At 43.8% G+C, this 21,077-nt stretch overlaps 11 protein-coding genes across 11 annotated transcripts; 7 read left to right on the top strand and 4 right to left on the bottom strand.

Moving 5' to 3' along the window:
* Positions 1–2,726: 2,726 nt before the first annotated feature.
* Positions 2,727–3,347, top strand: O0I10_012298 (uncharacterized protein; the record flags this gene model as incomplete). Its single annotated transcript, XM_058492231.1, has 1 exon — positions 2,727–3,347. One exon carries the CDS (start codon positions 2,727–2,729, stop codon positions 3,345–3,347), a length of 621 nt encoding a protein of 206 aa, XP_058336981.1.
* A 42-nt stretch (positions 3,348–3,389) lies between these two features.
* Positions 3,390–4,021, top strand: O0I10_012299 (uncharacterized protein; the record flags this gene model as incomplete). The annotated part of the gene is made up of 2 exons (XM_058492232.1): positions 3,390–3,510; positions 3,579–4,021. 2 exons carry the CDS (start codon positions 3,390–3,392, stop codon positions 4,019–4,021), a joined length of 564 nt encoding a protein of 187 aa, XP_058336982.1.
* Positions 4,022–4,922: 901 nt separating this feature from the next.
* O0I10_012300 (uncharacterized protein) lies at positions 4,923–6,416 on the top strand (the record flags this gene model as incomplete). Its single annotated transcript, XM_058492233.1, has 1 exon — positions 4,923–6,416. The coding sequence occupies one exon, from the start codon at positions 4,923–4,925 to the stop codon at positions 6,414–6,416; it is 1,494 nt and encodes a 497-aa protein (XP_058336983.1).
* A 501-nt stretch (positions 6,417–6,917) lies between these two features.
* O0I10_012301 (uncharacterized protein) lies at positions 6,918–8,676 on the top strand (the record flags this gene model as incomplete). Its single annotated transcript, XM_058492234.1, has 8 exons — positions 6,918–6,929; positions 7,008–7,065; positions 7,120–7,227; positions 7,316–7,497; positions 7,561–7,743; positions 7,796–8,114; positions 8,183–8,584; positions 8,654–8,676. 8 exons carry the CDS (start codon positions 6,918–6,920, stop codon positions 8,674–8,676), a joined length of 1,287 nt encoding a protein of 428 aa, XP_058336984.1.
* Positions 8,677–8,868: 192 nt separating this feature from the next.
* On the top strand, positions 8,869–9,487 carry O0I10_012302 (uncharacterized protein; the record flags this gene model as incomplete). Its single annotated transcript, XM_058492235.1, has 3 exons — positions 8,869–9,156; positions 9,214–9,240; positions 9,314–9,487. 3 exons carry the CDS (start codon positions 8,869–8,871, stop codon positions 9,485–9,487), a joined length of 489 nt encoding a protein of 162 aa, XP_058336985.1.
* Positions 9,488–9,647: 160 nt separating this feature from the next.
* Positions 9,648–10,079, top strand: O0I10_012303 (uncharacterized protein; the record flags this gene model as incomplete). The annotated part of the gene is made up of 2 exons (XM_058492236.1): positions 9,648–9,702; positions 9,757–10,079. The coding sequence occupies 2 exons, from the start codon at positions 9,648–9,650 to the stop codon at positions 10,077–10,079; spliced, it is 378 nt and encodes a 125-aa protein (XP_058336986.1).
* A 509-nt stretch (positions 10,080–10,588) lies between these two features.
* Positions 10,589–12,392, top strand: O0I10_012304 (uncharacterized protein; the record flags this gene model as incomplete). The annotated part of the gene is made up of 5 exons (XM_058492237.1): positions 10,589–10,672; positions 10,747–10,989; positions 11,061–11,362; positions 11,509–11,888; positions 11,974–12,392. 5 exons carry the CDS (start codon positions 10,589–10,591, stop codon positions 12,390–12,392), a joined length of 1,428 nt encoding a protein of 475 aa, XP_058336987.1.
* A 1,294-nt stretch (positions 12,393–13,686) lies between these two features.
* Positions 13,687–13,989, bottom strand: O0I10_012305 (uncharacterized protein; the record flags this gene model as incomplete). The annotated part of the gene is made up of 1 exon (XM_058492238.1): positions 13,687–13,989. One exon carries the CDS (start codon positions 13,987–13,989, stop codon positions 13,687–13,689), a length of 303 nt encoding a protein of 100 aa, XP_058336988.1.
* A 1,075-nt stretch (positions 13,990–15,064) lies between these two features.
* Positions 15,065–15,667, bottom strand: O0I10_012306 (uncharacterized protein; the record flags this gene model as incomplete). Its single annotated transcript, XM_058492239.1, has 1 exon — positions 15,065–15,667. One exon carries the CDS (start codon positions 15,665–15,667, stop codon positions 15,065–15,067), a length of 603 nt encoding a protein of 200 aa, XP_058336989.1.
* A 1,487-nt stretch (positions 15,668–17,154) lies between these two features.
* On the bottom strand, positions 17,155–17,910 carry O0I10_012307 (uncharacterized protein; the record flags this gene model as incomplete). Its single annotated transcript, XM_058492240.1, has 2 exons — positions 17,155–17,586; positions 17,674–17,910. The coding sequence occupies 2 exons, from the start codon at positions 17,908–17,910 to the stop codon at positions 17,155–17,157; spliced, it is 669 nt and encodes a 222-aa protein (XP_058336990.1).
* Positions 17,911–19,216: 1,306 nt separating this feature from the next.
* O0I10_012308 (uncharacterized protein) lies at positions 19,217–20,770 on the bottom strand (the record flags this gene model as incomplete). Its single annotated transcript, XM_058492241.1, has 6 exons — positions 19,217–19,487; positions 19,549–19,785; positions 19,846–19,939; positions 20,019–20,181; positions 20,256–20,388; positions 20,457–20,770. The coding sequence occupies 6 exons, from the start codon at positions 20,768–20,770 to the stop codon at positions 19,217–19,219; spliced, it is 1,212 nt and encodes a 403-aa protein (XP_058336991.1).
* Between the last annotated feature and the right edge of the window lie 307 nt (positions 20,771–21,077).

The following is a 21,077-nucleotide window of genomic DNA, read 5'->3' on the forward strand; positions in this document are numbered from 1 at the left end:
CAACAGCACCTTGTGTGAAAGTTTCACGTTCAATGTCGCAACTAGCCCAAAAAATATTTTTTGGTCGTCGAAAAGAAATTCAAGAGGTCGACTCGTTTCACTTTGGCTGGTGGCGACATTGCGAAATCTGGGATTGGCCACGATCAACTTGAAACTTGCACACAAGGTGCTGTTGGCCAAGACGAGCACATTGATCTAATAAAAACCACACGTTTCATTGTAAAGTTTGGAGATACAGGCACCTTTACGTTTGTAAGCGTGATGCTATATGAGAAGTGGTCTTTGTTCATTGCCAAGTAGCTAGACCCTGGAGAGCCAAAGATGCAGAAGGATCTCTTTGGGTAACTCAGCTACTTTGCATGACTGGAAGGATTGATGGATTATACTTTATGGTCTATCCACAATAGTCCATATATTGCGCGCTATCAGCCATTTCCTCACAATCGGCGTTGTTGCAAAATCCACTGCATGTGAACGATTCTCCTGCTCCAGCCGAGCATTTCCATCATTCAAGTTTCTTGATCCGGGCCGATTTGACTGAGCTACGTTGGAACAGCAAACATGTCAATTCTTGAAAGACAGACCCTGCGAATGTCTTCGTCTTTCAAACTTTTGGACGCTCCCATTCCAAATTTTCAAATGAAGCATGAAGTTTTTATTAGAAAAATGTTGATCAGCATGCTCGGAGCACCCTTCTGACCAATTTTCAAGTTGAAGGTAGGCAACTTCGGGGCGGTGGGCCGTCCGCTCTTTTGTCCCCATCATCCACCGTTTGGACCCTCCCGCATTCAAGACATTCTTAATGAAGTGTATGGTTTTTAAATGAATGAAGTTGATCAGCATGTTGCAGCGAACCTTCCGACAAAGTTTCAGGTTCGAAATGGGGAATCCCAAGGTAATGCACACTATTTCCATAAATCATGAATCTGGCGCTGACATCCATTTCCGACTTACATAGTAAACCCACATTATACCCTTCCATTCCAAATTTTCAAATGAAACATCAGGTCTTTTTTAGATCAGCGTGATCAGCATGTCCAAGAGCATCTTGTGTGAAAGTTTGTGGTTTGAGATGGGAAATCTCAGTATCAAGTTTTGATGTACAGTGTACATGCATTTACACAGGAGATGTCCGATCTATATGATTTCCACCTCTTTTACTCAACTTCTTCCCTCTTCCTCCTATTCTCATCTGTTGCCCCATTGAAGCATACAACTACCACCTGCGAACGATTGCTCTGCTTCAACCCATCATGTCAATCCTACAACTATCGTGATCCGATTGTCTTTGACTGAATGGCAAGTCCATGGCGTGTACACAGCTTTCTTGTCACTCTTCTTCAACACACGAGTCTCTTGACACAACGCGCTCTCTTGTACACTCCTCTACCGCAATCGAACGTAACAGCATTCATTACAGCAGCTGCTCTTAGCAAGGGCTTACTCCATTGCCTCAAGTTACTTGCAGCAACGTGTCTTGCAGCCCTTTTCACGTGAACAGCCGATAGCCATCATATAGAAGCAGCTTTATTTACGTGTAGCAACTTGTTTTCAATACATACGACTACTTATGGATATGGATCAGGATATGCTTTTGGTACATGGGATGGAAGGAATTGGCTACATTGACCGAGTTGGATCTCTTGGTTCATTTGGTGTGGATGATGCCATATCAGCCATCAAGCAATGCATCATCCCTGGCCTGGTTGAGCTGTGGTAGAAAATGACCAAGCCAGTGAGTTATGAACAGAGGGATGGAAAAGGAAGTATACCGACAGCGATGAGAGTGGCTCTTTTCTTATCAAGCTTGCAATGGATGGATGCAATCAAGTACAGTAATGAGAGGTCCTGGAGTGTTGCTTTGGTTACTTGGCAAGTTGTCAGCAGGAAGGATGGGATCATGCCACGTGGATACGACTGAGGATGAGGATGATGGATGGGATGGCATTGACGAAAGGTGTTTTACAGCCATGGATGAATCAATGCATGAAGCAGCTATTTCGCAATCATGGATGAAGCCGTTTAGGACGGCAGCAACCAAGAATACAATGAGACAATGACACCCCTGGACTCTATACGTGTTTCACTCGTACCTGATTCAATTGGTGATGCTGTTCCCTTACCATATTCACTTGATAAGCATCCACATTACCATGTCCTATCATTCGACATTTCGATTCACACTCTTCAACCAGCCAATGATCCTTGGAGACGTGGAAACACAATGAGCCGTTGCGATGTAAAGAGTCTTGACAACAAATTCCTTCTTGGCATGGGTATCAACCCTCATCATGGTCGAGTACATGCATGGACAACTACCACGGCTGGGCTCTTTGTTATCGACCACCGTTGATGAATGTACCCGGCCCAATTTATCAATTGATGCATCATCCCCAACAAATGTTTATCATTCTTCCCTCTTTTCACACGCCCACCAACATGCGCAATAAAAGAATGTTGTCGTGCTCCATCACACTCTCACGTATCTCTTTCCTCTATCAATCACTTTGATTGCTTACACCATCAAGCCAAGTTCGTGTGGGTACCACGATGTATGATCCTTCTTGTAACCTTATGGATTAAAGCTGATCTTTGTGGTCATTCTTAGTCTTTCATTGTCATTGTTGTCATTGTGATATCTGGCCTCTTGTAATAAGGTAAAAGCCTAATGATCTTGCATGATGAACCATGCACTCATATCCTTTTTAATAAAGCTACGTTCTGCAATGCATCTGCAAGGTTGGATTCGGCGACACGGTCTACTACAACCGCACAGGATTGATATAACGGCTTCCGTTGTCGAAGTAAGGACATCCATGGATCGCTTTGGTGTTGACAACTTACAAAATTATGCCAGCTGGCAGAACAAGAAGCAAGATCTCCTGGTGCTACTCAACGAATGGAAGCTATGGGTAGAGATACGGGTTGCTCTAGGAGCAAGGAGCGACGAGAAGCAATATCAGTCAAGTGATAGTGCCGCTTGGTTCAAATGGGCCAATGGTGTTCCTGAAGGCTGCCTTTATTATTTGAGTGCACTAGCCTGCAAGAATCACATTGGCGCAGCCACTGGTGCTGATCATCCATTCAAGAAGCTTATCAAAGACTTTGGGCCCGAAAGATGTGAAGATGACCATTGGATGGAAGACGAGGATCAAGTGCGTGCAGCTCTTTCACGACGTAGTCGTTACATGTTGGGTGGTTTGGAAGGCAATGCTTTGATCAATCATATGCGGCAGTTATCTGAATCACGTTGGATGCGCGATCGACTCCCTTTTCATTCACTTCTTGAAGGGTCTCAAGTCAAGATTACAAGAAATGGCTCACTTGTTGTGTTACGATGGATGTGATGACAATACACAAAGCGAGGAGGCACGTGAATCGTTATCGAGATGCCTTGTTTTGAGCGAATCCCATTGGAGTTGCGAGGTGACGAGGAGGTGTTTACACTTCGTTTCTTGTCGACTGGCCATGCATTACAAGTGAGCAAGGAGGCTGGATCAGCTGCCATGAGTGAGATTTCATTACAAGAAAAGGATTCTCCAGGTTCGAGGCACCAGCTTTGATACGCCAACAAACAGGTTTTGGTCTTCATCGATATGCTGTTGACTTGGATCGCCTCTGGAGAAGTGAGCGAGCACACAAGGAAAATTCAGTACCAATACAACCAATGGTTGTTCAGCAACCTCAAGGGAGATCAGCTTTGATGTGTGGTGGCAACCTCTCCAAATTTGCATTGCCATGTAATCCTCAAGATGCAGCGTACCTTTTGCACCAATGGCTTCTCAATGGTTATCCTGAACATGGAGGAGAGGTGACAACGCTGAAAATGATGGATCGATACAACATCGATGAGCACATATCTGACTTCGAGTTTGCGAAGAAGCACATTGACAACAAAGGGCAAGTTCCATGGGCGGCCAACTTTGGGCAATGGCAAGCAATGGGTCGATTCGCGGGATATACTACTCTTTCAAGTGCACAAAGTGCATACCATCTGTGGTCATCACAACAGCAGAAATAAGAGGATCAATCTAGTCGAATTCACACAAGAGCCTCATCCGCTTCCTCAACCTCATCACAATCATCACGATCATCTCGAGCAACCTGAGCAATCCGAGCAACCTCATCATAGCCATAGCCACCAGTTCGGATGCAACAGTGGGCTCTCAATGTACCTGTTGACACCAAGCGTAGAGTGAGAATAGCAACGAACAAGAGGCCATTTCATTTACCTTCACACACCGCCCAAACACATAACATACCCACCATAGTCATCATAATCACCCTCACAATAGACAATAGGTGCATGTAAATAAAGGAATGATCCCCATGTATAACAAAAGGGATGTGTGTCATTTTACACCTTACATGATAATGATGATTGCCTTACTACATATTTTCAAGTTCTACCATAAAATGAGGTTCATTATAGTCTGTGAGCACCATGATGCAAAGCCCTCCTTGTAATCCTGTGGACGTGGATCGATCCTTGTAGTCATTTATAAACTTTGTTGTTGCCAAGTCTGGTCATCATTGCCATCTTTGGTTTCTATAATAAGGTAAAGGCTGGTAGATGTATGATCAATCGCATAGTCATCCACATAGTACATTGAGCTACTACCTCCCTTGATGCATATGCAAAGTTGGATCATTTGATGGGATACGTTCTGCCATCGACAGCTAAATTCGGCATGATGGCGTGTTTGACATGATATGCAAGTGGTATCCCTTTCTTTTTTTTCGAATGCATACTTGACATGAATGGATCATCTTGTTTTTATTATACAATAGGAAGAGCAAGCTTTAATGCATCTTCTAGAACTAATACATATCCGTATGACTCTTTGTGGTAGGTCTGAGACTAAAATGGATAGGGGTGCATTGACATGGTGCAAATAGCAACAGCGCTTGACACATAACACATGTTGAAAAAATTCTTCTCGAGCACAGCTTTTCAGATCAGTCTTGAATCGCAGCTACAGCAACATCGCTTATTCTCAACAACAGCATGCGTCGCTTCGAAACGCTCACAGCTACGAAAGCCCAACTATTCGAGTTTGAGTAAACACCTACGGCCTGATGGGTTGAATGGACGAGAACGACGTAATGTGTTACGAGCCAAACTCAAGGAAAGCCGGCCAAAGTCTTCAAAGGCACCGTATATTCCAGTAGCTCGACGATTGGAAGCCATTCCTGGAACAGCACCCAATCAGCAACAAGAAACCGTATCCCAGCTATCAGCAAGGTTGGCGACACAAACGTTTGATGATCTTGGACTACAAGCTGGTGTGATAGATGCAGTGCGTCAAGGCCATTTGAAGCATGTACAAGATGCCAGGCCGAGTGAGATTCAAGCATTGGCTATTCCCCCCTTGTTGAAACCCGAGCAGCATCGAAATGTGCTTGTGGCAGCAGAGACTGGATCTGGCAAGACGTTGGCTTATTTGTTGCCAGTGATTGATCGATTGAAGCAAGATGAAAAGAAGCAACGTCGTCGATTGGATCATCCTCGAGCGATTGTACTTGTACCAACACGTGAACTTGTGAAGCAAGTAGTACAAACGGCAAAGTCATTGGCGCATATCACCAAGTTCAGGGCATTGGGTGTTGATAGCAAAGTCAAGAGACGTCGATTGGCAGAACAACTTGAACAGCCTGTGGATGTATTGGTAGCAACGCCAACAACCTTGTGCAGTCTCGTACGTGATGGTACTTTATCTTTGGCTGATACACGTCATTTGGTGGTGGATGAAGCGGATTCTCTCTTTGATGCTGGTTGGGGTGACGACGTACGCTTTATTCTTGATCGTGTGGGTACAGCACAATGCATTATTGTCTCGGCAACATTACCTCGTTCAGTACATCGAACCTTGGATACTTTATTTGGAGAGCGACTCTTAAAGTTAACAACACCCTCGTTGCATCGTGCATTGCCCAATTTGAAGCAATCATTTGTTGACTTGGCACGCTTTAATGGGAATCGGCAGCTGGCACTGCTGGATGTGCTGAAAAGGAATATCAAGGATGATAAGACGCTCGTCTTTTGCAACACACGCAAATCGGCACAGTTATTACATGATTGGCTGGGATCGAAGGATATGCCTGTACTCGCCTTACACAAGGATGCAGAACGTAGCGAGATTCTAAACCGATTTGCTTGCCAAGATGAGAGTGGGTTACCAGGTGATAATGTTCTTATCAGCACAGACATCGCTTCACGTGGCATTGATACAACCTTTGTGGATCATGTGGTTCTCTATGACTTTCCTTCATCCGTGGTGGATTATTTACATCGAGTGGGTCGTACGGCAAGAGCTGGAAGAACAGGCAAGGCGACATCCTTAATAGGACGCAAGGATAAAATGATGGCGGATAGAATTAGAAGGTCCATTCGTGAAGGATCCGTATTATCATAAATGGCTTATTGTCTCTTGTGTTACACAATGCATTGCTGGGTTTGCTTTTTTCTGGAATGATAGTGGTTACCCTTATGACGGGCCGTAATGGGAGGGAGTGGGAGGAGGAAGGGGCGAAAAAGAGACCGATTGGTTCATTCGGAAAAGAAAAAGCCGAGTATACAAGGTTCCTGGTAGTAGCATTGAAAGCAAAATTCAAAGATAACATAATCAATCACACACGTACTATACCCTATGCAACTAAAACCATACACACAGACCAGTTGCTATTATCAACACAGAAGGGCCAATGTGTGTCAGCGGAATAATCGTGTATTCTTTTTCATTTGCTCAGCAAGTAACAGCTTCTTTTCCCGACAACTCAACTCTCGCGCCGCCGCCCTGTTTTTTCTCTCTCTCTTGTCGGAGGGCATCTTGTAGAACGGCACACACACACCCACACGCACCCACACGTTCTTTTTCTTTTCTCTTTCTATACTTTTCTACCCAACACTATTCTCAATGAGTTGGAAGGTAGACAATGACTTCTCATTTCTTTATGAATTGTAAATGTCAACCAGGGCTAAAGCAGCACACACGAAACACGGATAGGGTTTTCAAAAGGCGGTGAGCCGTTTACCTCACCAGATTATGTCAAAGAAGGCCGAAGGTATAGACGACAGCACCTTTGTTTTATTTACATGGCTCACTTCAATTGCTATAGTGACCCGAGATACCGAATTCATGGCTCAAGAGAAACGATTTACGGACCTGACAAAGATTGTGGACCAGTTTCAAAAAGATATCCAAGCATTTCGCGATGCAATTGCAGGTAAAACAAGGGCAAGCTGCGAGAGTGCTGATAAAGAGAGGATGATGAGGATGGAGTTTAAACTTTGCTTTTTTCTTTGCATGCTTAGCTTTACTGGGTCATCAAGCGAAGATGGCATCCTTTTTGACAGTTATATACGACACACATCTTGGTATCGAACAAGGGGGTATTCAGAAGCGTGTGCAACAGACACCAGCAGCAGCAGTACAAGCGGCCAATGATGCTGAAGCGGCAATGGCCTATTGCCGAGACGAGGTTTTACCTGAATTGGCAAGTGACATGTTCATGCACGTGGCATTTTGCAAAAACGATGGGCTAATAGATGCAATACAGGATCTCCTTGATCATACCGTGGTGCGCCCTATGCTCGAATTGAAGGAAATCATAAAGACCATTCAAAAGACCATCACCAAAAGGAACCACAAAATGATTGATTATGATCGACACAGGGCTTCTTCAAACAAGCTCAAAGCCAAAACTGAACGATCCTTCAACGAAGAAAAGCAATTGTATAAGGTAAAGCCGTTTGTGTGGATATTGGATTGGGTGAATGCTAAAGGATCATTAGGTGGAGCAATCGTTAGAGAAGGCAACCGAGGACTACAATTATCTCAATGACATGCTCAAAGCCGAATTACCACGTTTCTTCCATCTCAAAGCCATGCTGATCGAGCCTTTATTGGAGCACTTTTACAACATGCAATGCAAGATTTATGGCATGATCTATGCTCGTTGCTATGAATTGGTGAATGCCAATGTGAATCATTTTGTTACACACGCGATGCCATTGCAAGATGGATACAACTGGCACAAGTCTCAAAGGGATATGCAAATGGAAATGGAGAGCTTGGATCTATTAAAATCGGGAGGCAAGGCATGGCTCAAAGGTATGTAAGAGAGAGAGAGAGAGCGCGTATATAAAAGTCAAGAGAGGTTGACAAGTTTTGTGGATTAGTATCGGGTGGTGCCAATAGTTCCAAATTGACGCTTAAGGAACGGGCCGCTTTGCGAAAGGAAGAAGAAGCGTATGCAGCAGCGCAAACAGAGAATGGTTTCCCACAAGAAAAGACAATGGCACCATCAGCTGATTATCATCATTCATATCAACCTCCTCCTGCAGCAGCAGCAGCAGCACCATCGTATACAACACCTAATTCGCCACCCACTCCTGTACCAGCACCACGAAGCAACAACAACACGCTCTATGTGATGGCACTTTATGATTACGATTCCCAGACTGAAGGTGATTTAGTTTTCCAAAAGGATGACAAGATTGAGGTGATTCAACGCACTGAGGACCAAAATGATTGGTGGACTGGAAAATTATGCAGAACAGGAGCAACAGGCATCTTCCCAGGTAAAAAGTCATATCTTTCATGCATATTTATTTGTATATCGCTGTGTGTGCCTAATATGTATAATCTAGGAAACTATGTAGCTATATTATAATCGCTTTAGCAACCATTGCCATGATACAACCATACTTCCTACTATAGCCCCTATCTACCTCAACCGTTAGAATAAAGACAACCCACCACCTTTTGCATTCCCCATCCACCACCCCTGGTCGTGTAAAGTCACGTGTGAGGAGGGTAGCCATGCTTGATTTTGATACTCAGCCATCGACACTCTTTCTTTATCATGTTCACGCGAGTCTCCACAACACTTTTGCAACGTGCCAGTGTACGCCATGGTGCCTTGGCAGCAGCCCGCATGCAGACCCATCGTCCTCGAATGATGGCAGCCAGCTTCCATGCCAGCTCGCGTTTCGCTGCTTCCGCTTCTGATCCATTCCAGTCAGCATCGTCCCACCCTGTCATGCAAAAGATCGGTGCCAACCCCAAAGTGATGGAGCAACTTGCCGAGTTTACTATGCTTTTACAGAAAAAGGGTATTGATGTTCAAGGAAAGCAGCCTGGTTTTTCAGAGGTAGGAATGGCAAAGAGATTGTAGTGTCTTGTTTAACTCAAGAATGGGACTTTTTAGATGATGAAAATCATGAATGATCCTGAGGTACGTTTTATATGCATGGGGGTTTGTTGTTGTTGTTGGGGGACAAGGATAAACATTCATCATGTTCATGTAGATCAAGGCATCCGTGCAAAAGTTGGCACAAGAAATGCAGGCTGCTGGGATTCAGCTTGATATGCAAACGATTGCCGAGATTCAAAACAGCTTGGAGGATGTCAAGAAGGGCCAAGGCAATGATGATGAAGGCGGTGGTGTTATGGGCAAGATGAAAGGCTTCTTCAAGAAATAAACCATCGGATGTATCTGAATATGGATATAGCAGGGGTTTACGTGCGTGTGTGTGTGTGAATGAATGTGTGTGTGAGTGTGTTGGGGGAAAATGAAAAATCGGATTCAAGTTGACGTATGCATGAATAGTGCTCTTTTTTCCACTCTTCTCTCTTGGAAATATGTCGCATGCAAATATGCAAGCAGATTATACGGCAAGCCCACCCAATCGAAATGGTAAATAGGATTCACGGATCATACTCCCAATTTATATATTCATCATCCACCCAGCTCCATGGCAACCACCCCATCATCCAGCTCATGGCGGTGAAGATGCCTGGGATCATTCCAAAGACGCTCGTGAACATCCTGAACTTCACACCACAGCCTATGGAACAGTTGACACAAGCAACTTGATGGAAGAGCAAGGTGATGAAGATATGGAAGAAATGCTCAAACACCAACAAAGCAAAGACGACAATTCAAGCAAAGACACCCGTTGGCAAGATAGCTCTCCTCCTGCTCACCACGATGAGTCTGTTTTTGGACACACAGTACCCAAATTGCATCCATTCCCTCGAGCCCCTGTCAAGCGAGATTTGAACGATATCTAGTAGTATCACGAAATACACAAATGTGAACATGTTGTACAACACATTAAGGTTCTCACTACTATGGAACTTGAGACGGGAGGGGAAAGGGGGTGAAAGAGTAGCAAGTTGGTTGTTGTTGTTATGTTGTTGTATACGTACATGGTAGTGGCATCTATTATTATATGAGAATGGGTATATGCATGGAATCATCCATAAAGCAGGAAAGCCATCAATGCGAACTTTACAAAGCGCTTGTATATCGTATCCAGCACACCAACGAGCGTCGGCAAGTAAAAAGTAACGAGTAAAATGCACTACCGGGTGTTACTCACATAAATGCGAACCATGTATGCGGCGGCTTATAACCACAAAATAGGTCACCTGTTCTCTTCATCTCAGCCCGCTGCATACATATATAACTTGTCTCCCTCATTTCTTTGTTGCATTTGAGATTTTCTGACTTCTTTTTCATTTTTCATCCATCTTGTTTACGTTGCTATACAACACACACGCACATTGCTGTATCCAAGATGCTCCATTGTATGCCAGCTTATTCTCAACAACAGCAAGCTGATACGAAAGCAATGCTCCAATCGAAAGAAAACCACAACAGGGTACGTTGATGATCCTTGTAGATAACATGGTTCCTTATCCTTCATTCTAATGTATGGATTGATTGATTATGTAGCGATCGCCAGGCTTGCTTGGAAACAAACGATCCTCATTCAGCAACTTGAGAAAGAGCAAATCGCTTACCACCACCACTCCCAACCAACGTGCACGATCTGCATCGGCTGCAGCTATGCGAAAGCCATCCGACATGATGACTATTGACATGACGATGAAGCGTCGATCCACCGGTTGCTTGCGACGTGGCTCATTCTTGGACTCATCCAGCAAATCGATTACTTCTCAAGGAGGCATTGGCAAGGTAAATGTTGTTGTTGTTGTTGTTTTCGTTCATCACATGGCTAAATTTTTATTTTTTGTTTTGCAATGAAGGAGGTGTGGCGTCCACCAGGATTCTACGAGATTCCTAATATCCTTGGTAATGCTTTCTTGAAGCCTGAGCCCATGGCATCAGCTGCAAAGACCTATAGCTTGCGTCCCTATACACCAGGAAAGCACATTTCTAAAAAGCCTTGGTTGTCTGTCGGGCCACATTCCGAGATTCCTCAATTACCGCCTCTTGCTCGTACCGAAAATGAATTTGAGCGGAGAATTCGTAAAGCGTTGCCCAAGGTGCAAGTCTCTTCTCTTGATCCACGCAACAAGTACGGCAACTTCAAGGAAATAGGCACAGGGTAAGGAAAAGGAAAAAGAAACCTTAAAGCTTATATTCCAATATCCGCCATATACACACGCACACGTACACACACACACTCTCTCTCTTGTCGTTATCGCATCGCATACATCACACCACTCACACAACGCATGATGTCTTTTTTAGAGTCAATGGATCGGTGGTACGTGCTGGTCATCGTTACAAAAAGAACCTCTTGTTGGCTATTAAAAGGTGTCGGCTTGATCCCGATCGTGAATACCGATCAGCTATTGTACGTGAGCTTCGGATCATGGCTTCCGGCCATAGCAACTTGATTCGACTCCGCGAAGTGTCACTCTGGCGTGATGATGTTTGGATGGCGATGGATCTTCAACGGTGCTCTGTATTTGCCGTGCTTTGTCAGCGAGGCATTCCTGAAGAATATGCCATTTATATTACTTGCGAGACACTCAAGGCACTGGTTTATTTGCATGGCAAAGGATTCATTCATCGTGATATTAAATGCGAGAACTTGTTGCTGGGTTGGAATGGCGAGGTCAAGCTTGGTAAGTTTGGTACCACCAAAAATTCCAACAACTACTTTTTATACCACCATGACTCACACACACACGTTGTGTTATGATACAACAGCTGATTTTGGATTGGCTACTCGTACCAATCGACGCAACAGGGAACGTCTTGGCACCAGCAAATGGATGGCACCTGAAGTGATTCGAGAACAATATTACGACGAAAAGATCGACATGTGGTCCCTCGGCATCACCGTGATTGAAATGATGGATCGCGTGCCACCTCATTATCTTATCAAGGATGAGATTGAATTGTTTGCTTCCATCCTTAGTGAACCCAGCCCTACATTTACCTACAGCTATCCCACCATGTACATGCGTGGTCTTGTGGCATGGCTCTTGGATGAAGCTCCACAAACTCGTCCCACAGCCAAGGAGGTGTTGGCGGAGATTGACGCGCATGTGCAAAATCGACTGCTGAAATGTGCCAGCATTGGTGAAACAGCTCGTTTCATCAATCATGTCCTGCCACCTGCATAGAAAGAAAGCAAGCCCACCCAAAAAAAAGTCTCTCCCCCATGAGCAGCCACCACCTTCACCATCCTTTTTTATTATCCATCAGCACACACAAACATCAAACCCAATCATTCCAGCACACACCCACACACAAAAGCAGCCTCTTTTTATTTCAACAAGATATACCCTCGCTTTTCTTATTTACCCAACCCCCACCACATCCCATATCCTAGTTTCTTATCAAACGCATGATGAACAGGCTGGACCCCATCGTTCCCTTGGAACTGCAACTTTTCCTTTATAATTCTTTTTGTTTGCTAAAGTAGTAGCAAGCATTCCTGCCTGTTTAGTTTTCTTTTTCTTTTTATCTACGGTTCCAGTTACATTATGTTTTTCTTGTATGATGATCCTTACAAATGTTTTTTAAGCAAAAAACAACCTTCATTGACATATAATGCATTTGCCCAGATGGTGATCACCTGTTTTGTCGAGTCACATGTGCAACCCACTTGGTCCCCGCAGACTACAGGTAGCACAACACCTGCAAGTTTGCTCTCTGTATATGGTACATGGCACAAGGGGATCGCACCTACATCATGGGAACATGTGTAATGTGCATGTTTGTTATAATCTCTATCAGCTGATGGTGCTATTGTTTTGACAAGAGGGGTTGATGCTCATTGTAGGCATGAATACAAAGGCGTCGTCGTCGCTTTACACTTTGCACATTGTTGGATGTTAGGCTCTCTCCCCCATTGCGTGTGTGTCCCACTCACCGCACATGGAATTTGCTTATCTTGTGACAAGCAAGTTACACAAACCGTGTATGTGTGCTTATATGCACTGTGGCCCTGTTACTCAAATTCATTAAACTTTTTTGCCACGACATGATCTTGCATTGTATGTATATGCTTGGTATTTGGTTTTTTTCCGGGTAATGTTTATTCACTGTCAGGTTTTTGTTGGACGACAGAAAAGAAAAAAGGGCATAGGTATTCTCTTTCGACATATGATAGAAGAGACCGACAAGAAGTAAAAATGACATAAGACACAGAGAAAGGGATGAAGGGTGGTGGGTTTGGGTTACAAAACGAGAACGAAAATATAAAAGAGACACACAAAGAGAGAGAGAGAAAAGAGTAAACGAGAGGAAAGGGATCGTCGCCATCAAATTTCAAAAGGAATGGGGTGGAATCATTCATCATTCAAGGTTTGCCAGGGAAGAGAAAATGGTTGTTGTTGTAGTAGTAGTAGCAGTTTGAGTAGTAGTAGCAGTAGCTGACAGGATGATGCTGGCAATGAAAGAAATGTACAAGGCTTAATGATGATGATCATCAGCCGTAGTTGAATCGATCATGTCAAATCGATCCAAGCTTGGGAATGAGACGTAATCGTCTTTGAAGGACCAACAAGGCTTATCGGTGTGCCAGTCGTCATTGCTGTTGTTGACTTGCAAAGTGACCGTGGAGGTGGTTTTGATGGATGCGCGTCGAGTGGACAATGGCGTGGTGGATGAGGTAGTTTGGCGGCAGCTGTTGCAGCAACGTGGATTCGAAGCATGTTGATGATGATGATGATGGTCGTCGTCTTTTGTTGACTGCTGCTGCTGCTTCAACGCCATATCCACCAAATACTGAAACATCGACAAAGCGATTGCTGGTACTACGGAGGAGAAAGAAGAATGAAAAGAAGGTGGATGAAAAAAGAAAGAAGAAAAAAAAAGAGAGAGAAAGAGAGAATGATGATGATAATAAAAAATGGCCAGGATGATGTCTTTGCGTATTTATATTTTAAGAGGAGTGAGCGGCATAGTAGATAGACATGAGAGAGAGAGAGAGAGCCCATTGTTTCTTTTCTCGGAACATCAAAAAGAGGAAGATCGACCATGTGTTTATGAAGAAAATGTCCGTCGATCCGCATGGTAACAACAGCAATAAAGGGTCGGATAAAGGTGTGTAAAGGCTCGACCCTTTCTCCCGTCGTAGCGCTCTGGTTCATTGTCATGACACACAAAGCGATCATCCTATGTGTGATAGGTGTCTAATTCGGAGTTGGTGACACACACTCTGCTATTAATAGGGCAAAGCATTCATGAGCGATCCAAAAACTCGTGTAGAGATAACTTTTGCAGTTCTTTTTGTGGCAACCTCCTTCATTCTTTTCTGCCCTGATGCTCTTGTTAGAATAAAACTTTTTGTATTTTTAGAATATCGCTTGACAGCCCTGTATGCGGTCGATCTTTAAGCGCTCGACGCACCATTGACACTCTTTCCACATGCACCTTTGACTTTATTGAGCCTGTACCTCTCCATCCGTAACACTCCACTTGCAACTCCACACAAAGGCAGCAGTCCAAAGACTTGAACTCCTCCTCCTATCTATCTATTTGCAACCATCACCACCACCCACCCATATTCATTCTCTTTTGTTTTTGCTCCTTGTGTTTCTATATAAAAAACGAATTCCTCACCCTGCAGTCCAGTAGCCCAGAAAAGAATCAAAGGAAGCTTCCACTTACGGATATCACAAAGGAGACAAGAGCAAAAAGTGATATATACAACCTTAGTAAAATGTCTGTGTGTGTGTGCGTGTATGCATGTGTGCTTGTGTACCCATCCACTCATCCACACGCCATCATTATCGACATCATCATGCACCATTTACGTGTATACGTAACACTAAGCTTTTATTATACTCTACATCACAATGTGGACAACTACTGGAACGGGTGTATCATCGGTTGGTTGTTGTTCATTATCGTCGTCGTCGTCATGGTGATGGTGGTTCCTCTTATGACGATGATGTCTATGCTTGGATCGTTTACGCGGGGATGATGTTGTTGTTGTACTTTGTTGATGATGTCTTCCTCCCGATCTTATTGGTTGTTCATCATCATCATCATGGGCTTCTTCAATTTCGGCCACTTCATTCGAGGATAGGATATCAAATGGATGGTCCAGCATCACAGCGTCTTCATCGTCCTCCTCCAGATACTCAATAATGGACTTGCGAAAGAGTGAAGGAAACCAATGATCCATGTCCCATTCATCGCTATCATCATCATCGGTAAAGATAAAGTCGCTATCGTATTCTGCTTCTGATGAACCGCTTTCAATCTCATAATCAGGCTGAGGAGCTTGTAACATGCTCGGTGATAGGCTGGGAGTGCTGACGTGTTCATTGGCAAGAAGTGCATTGGTCTCCCCATCGGTCAATTCGTGAACCACAATGCTGCTGTGTGAATAGGAATTGCCATCGCCATCGTGTTCTTCATATCGACTGTAACTTGTGAAGCTCATGTTGTTGGGGGAAAACGGGGCGTTGGGTAAAAAGAAAGAAGGTGGTAAAATGGAAAGAAACAAAGAAATTGTTGTTTGTGTGGTAGCTGCGCGTGTGCCATTTCAACCTGAAACCAAAGCATGACAAGTGCCCAGGTCTAAAACCCATGATAATTATACCATATTCCCGAGCTTGTATATAGCCTTTACTCTAGCATAATACTGTACCTGGAACTCCATCCTTACCTTTTTGCATGAATGAAAATCTACCATTGTGCAACCTTGAATCCAATACATATCCTTTCAACCAATCGTTTCTAGAAACTTCATGCATCGTCGTCATTTCTACTTTACGCTTGACGTAAACCTAGTTATCAATAATACCTCATCTTTCAATCGTGAATCAAATGATACCATGATACAAGTGGTGGAGGATGGATGCTTCCATTTTAGGCAAGATGCCGGTGCCAACCGCCTTTAGTCGTCGTCGGATCAATTTTCATCATACACACAACTGATGATGTCGTGTCGTGTGTCTCCTGTTAGTGTGTCTAGACCCACCCAATCCAGGGGAGGTGGTGGGGGGGGGGTAAAGGAGGAAGAGAGATGATCCACTTACTACTACTGCTTGTTGATTGTCGTTATATCAGGATTCTTTTGTGAGCTGCTGCAGGGGCGATCAGCAAAGTGTCTACTTTTACTACACTTGACTTTACGACATTACACGTGTTTCGAGGGGGCCTTGGATAGGAAGAAATAGACAAAGGATAATACTGATGGCGGAAAAGCAAAAACGTTTTGTTGCTTAAAGCGAGGTAAAAAGTGATGGTTGCAATGATGATGGTGATGACGACCCTGCAGTGTAACTTCACATTTGGCCAATGCATCCAATGTTGAGGAGATTTTTTCTTTCTCTCTTTTCTATTCTCATCCAACGTTGAATTGACCACATGACGGTGGTAGAAAACAGTACACAAGATCAAAGGAGGAGAACATAAGCCTTCTTTACGAATCGGAATGTTGCCGCCATTTAGGGATGAATACGAACAAATTTGCGCCGAAAAATAGACCACGATAGGTAGTACACACAAGCCCGTTTGGCAAAGAAATGCAAAGAAATATCCAGGTGCTACCAACATTGCTAAGAATGTACCTGATTTTCTTGTGCTATGCAGCCGATACATCCATTTTAGTCATTATCGTGTCACGCATGACGGGTTGACTACATCCGTCTTAGCCCGCTTGTTGTTGTATTTCGTATTGTGGTCCAAAGAAACATTTGTTCGGATCACCATTACACAAAGGATTACTCACACAATGGTTTAAAGAGAAAAAAGGTACTTGCGCTTATTAAGTTGTTGAACACAACAGGGGGGGTTTGTTGGGTAAGATACAAGTAGAAGAAGAGCGATCATTATGATATAGAAAAAAGGTGGATACAACAATGCTATAAGGAGTAAAAAGAAAAAGAAGAAGGAAAAAACAGAAAATGGGTAGCTGTTTCTCGTTTACGACAAGTGACCAACTGGCAAGGTAAAGTAGGAGGATTCCTTGGTCAATAAGCCAGCCAATGCATTATACCAAGCGATGATAGCTGTGACAACACCAAAGGCACCTCCAGCTACCTTGGTGGTAGCACTTTCGTTGAAATCAGCGGCTGCCAACAGGATGAATGTGATGGTAAGGGAAAAGAACAACGTCACCAAGCCAACGGTAGAACGGTGGCAAGCAATCAAAAGCAAGGCAGTAAAGATAGCCCATGATGTCAAGTAGATGCCCAATGAATGTTCAAGCAAGCCAGGGTAATCAGCGTAAGCTCCTTGGATATTGGCACCAGGAATGAACATGATGGCATACGATAACCAGAAGCCGCCATAACTCGAAAAGGCTGTAGCACCAAATGTATTGCCTGTACGGAACTCCCACATACCAGCGAGCAGCTATCATCATCATCATCGTACATATTTCAATTCATGATTAAAATTCAAGATCAACGACAACAACAAGCATCTACCCTTAAAGTATACCTGTACTAGACCACCATAAAAGAAGGCAAGGCCAACAACAACGTTGCTAGGAGATCCATTTGGCATACCAGCACTCGCATTATGTAAGGAAAGCACGAATGTGGTCAAAGCAAAGGAGCTGAGACCAAGAGGACCAGGATTGGCAATGGTTGGATTGCTCACCGTCACCGGAGGGGGTGGTGGAGGAGCAGCAACGACCTTGGATTCAATATCTTGATGATGCTCTGATGTTGCCATTAGATGAAAAAGATAGATAGTATGAGGGGAAAGAAAATGAAAAAAGTGAAAATCGCTGTATTTATATACACACAATGAATGTTACATGTCCTCATCTTGCTGGTGTTTTTTTTCATGTCCCAATTTTGGTCATCGCGGGGCTATGAGCAACTCGTTGTTCTGTGCTTGATTGGATCCGTGCCCACCCACAATGAGCCGCATCCTCCCATATATGGATGACAACCAGCACAGATGGTGGGAATACTACTGCGCGCTCTCATCATCATCTGGCTGGTATTGTTACAGCATTGAGAGAAGTCCAAGAAAAACAATCCTGTGTGCCATGAAAGCTTGTCAAAGGTAAATAGTGGTGTTCTTAGGACACGCTTAACCAAAGATAATCAAAGGTCAGTGACAGATGACGACCATGAGATTTTTCGGATACCACTCGTTCTCGCGAGTACCACAAAGGGTATATGGGAGTACCCGCTTACCTGATCACTTCTTTGTATCACTTGGTACCCAAAAAAGTGTCTGTTTGTGCCTTGATCCATTTACAAAACGTAATTGAGGAGGCGTTTGGTTTGCTTTTTGTGTACATGGTCCATAAAATCACTTTTTAATGATATCCTATAAGGCATATATGTCTTTTTTGGGGTTCTTCTTTTATCGTAATGTACACTACTACCACTACTTTAACCTATGTACATTCATTAGAGCATGGTGGATGCCATGCGTGGTTGAATTGGATGTGTCCATGTGTGTGCGGAGATCATTTTTGTGGCCGGAGGCACTGCCATTTGGGGAGCTTCTCCCGGGAATATCGAGAAGCCTAATCAAGCGCACCGTCAAAGCCGTGTGAACCAAACGGTCGTGTGTGTCATCCATTTGTAGAAGTAAAGGATCGCATTGTTTGGGAATGTTGGAACCAAAGGAAAACCACGTTGGTCACAACATGCATTCCACCCCTATTCACCCCAGCCGCAAGAGCTATCCTTTTCTTTAAAAAAACATGTCAACATGTCAATAGCCAGATTTCTGGAATGCCGCCGAATGTGGAGAAAGTGTATTTGGAGTTACTAAAAGAGCATAACAGCAATAGCAGCAGCAGCAGCAGCACATCATCCCCATGCGTGTCTTTGTGTAACCGTTGATGATAACGTGAGACATGTTGCATTTTATCCCCACACACACGTAACGTTGGCATATGGGCAAATCGGAAAAAAGAGCACATCTGAGATCATTGTGTGTAGCAATGAGCTTCTTTTTTTTTCTCACTTGGCTTCATTTATGCAGTAGGTGTTTTAAAAATGCAAGCGTTGTTTATTTACCAGCAAAGACCACCATGGAACTCGATGCATTCTAAATTATAGTTCCAAATGTCCAATTGCTGCAGACCCCATTGGCCCTCTTGATTCATATAGACTTTTTCTTTACGCATGATCTCGCCCATATCAATATCCTTGTTATCGTTGTGCTGATCAGTGTTGAATTCCCAAATGTTGGGATGGTCTTGATGGCACGTGAAGCCTCGTTCTTCCCATACCACCGGGATATCAAACGTCCACGCCGCAGTGCAAATGAATTCAATATCCATCCTATGATTGTTGTTGTCAATCAGTCACCATCCATTCCTCATTTGTGCATGTGTGTCCTTACCAAGCAACGCCACCCTGTTCACGATATCCTCGAGGCACCTTCCAGGTATCACGATGCGCCATAGTGAAGTCACCAGCTTGATCAGCTGTATCGAGGATGTTGCTTGTTGTTAAATTCAAAGGTGCTGGCAGCTTGTAATTGCCCCAATCTTGGTCACCAAGACGACATGCGTTGTATAATGTATCATCATCGGCAAATGCTGGAAGATTTACAATGGATGGAGGCAAATTGTCATGGCTAAAAGAGGTTGTCAACATCCATGGATCCTCATTGTTAGGTGATGATATGATTACTTACATATTGTGATGGTCTTGATGTTGAAGATAGATTACATTCTTTTCGAAAGCTCTTGATTTGACGGCATTATGGAAATTATGGGACCAGATATCATCTATCCAAGTGTAACTTTTTAGCTCCAATGCCCAATTTCCGTTTTGCCAATGGCTACCACCACCCACCACTTTACTAACCTTGGTTTGTACAGACAATGAATTCGCCACGAGCAAATCGAATACCAACATTCTTTCCTTCGAATTCGTGCAATGGTGAGTTGCCTCGGTTGGGGAGTGCTTGATGGATACCAGGAGGAACAGTGATGATGCGATACGTCAAATATTGTGATCGGCGGAATCTCTATAACAAAGGGGGAAAATGTCAATCCTTGTGTGTGCGTGTGTGCGTGTGTCCCAATGCATCACGATACTTACAAATGAATCCAATACACGTCTTCGATCATCAGGAGGATTCCACTCCACCACTAACAATTCCATCTTGGTTTGTGTACGCTCGGCAAGCAGGTATGCACTATCAATGAAGTTTTGGAAACGATGATGTTGATTGCTACACACATAGGATACAAGGTTAGTATCCTCATAGTGCGTGCACCCTACTTTTTATATATCCTTTACCCGGCGTAATCATCCATACGAGTGACAATGACAATGGATAAGTAGTAAGCTGGTGCTTCGGGGCTGTTGTCTAGACACTGGTCCCAAGTGTATTTATCCACTTTGGCACGATGCTGCTGGCCGGAATCGGCGATGCATGATGATGGTGGATGGCTGTTGTCTGCTGTCGATAGACTTGTTGCACTCCAAAGTTGATTTGAGGAATCCCGGATCGACGCCGAATAGAGGAATAAAAGAGATAGCGCAATCAAGCTTGTGATGAATATGGATATAGCTTTCCTTGAACAGAATGCAGCTATAGATGGCTTGTTCATTGTGAATTGGGTGGAAAGGAGCGAGGGAGGGAGGGGACAATAAGTAAAGAAACAGAAAAGGTTAAGGGATGTCCTGAACCAGATTTAGTGCACTTTGTCTACCCAGCAAAACGATCGCCCATTGTTTCACAAGCTTTGACGATCATCCCATTGATCGACTTTATATCCGCTCTTGCAATGACATGACGAGATATGGATCGAGATAGGCCGGTTATTTTGAACATAGCATGTTTCGTCCTATACAATAAAGTAGTAGTAATGGCTCATGATGCAAAAAGTATTCAATACCCTGAAATTATTATAGTCG

This window comes from Lichtheimia ornata (assembly GCF_029851405.1).
Source record: "Lichtheimia ornata isolate CBS 291.66 chromosome Unknown scaffold00120, whole genome shotgun sequence".
Classification (NCBI taxonomy): Eukaryota; Fungi; Mucoromycota; class Mucoromycetes; order Mucorales; family Lichtheimiaceae; genus Lichtheimia; species Lichtheimia ornata.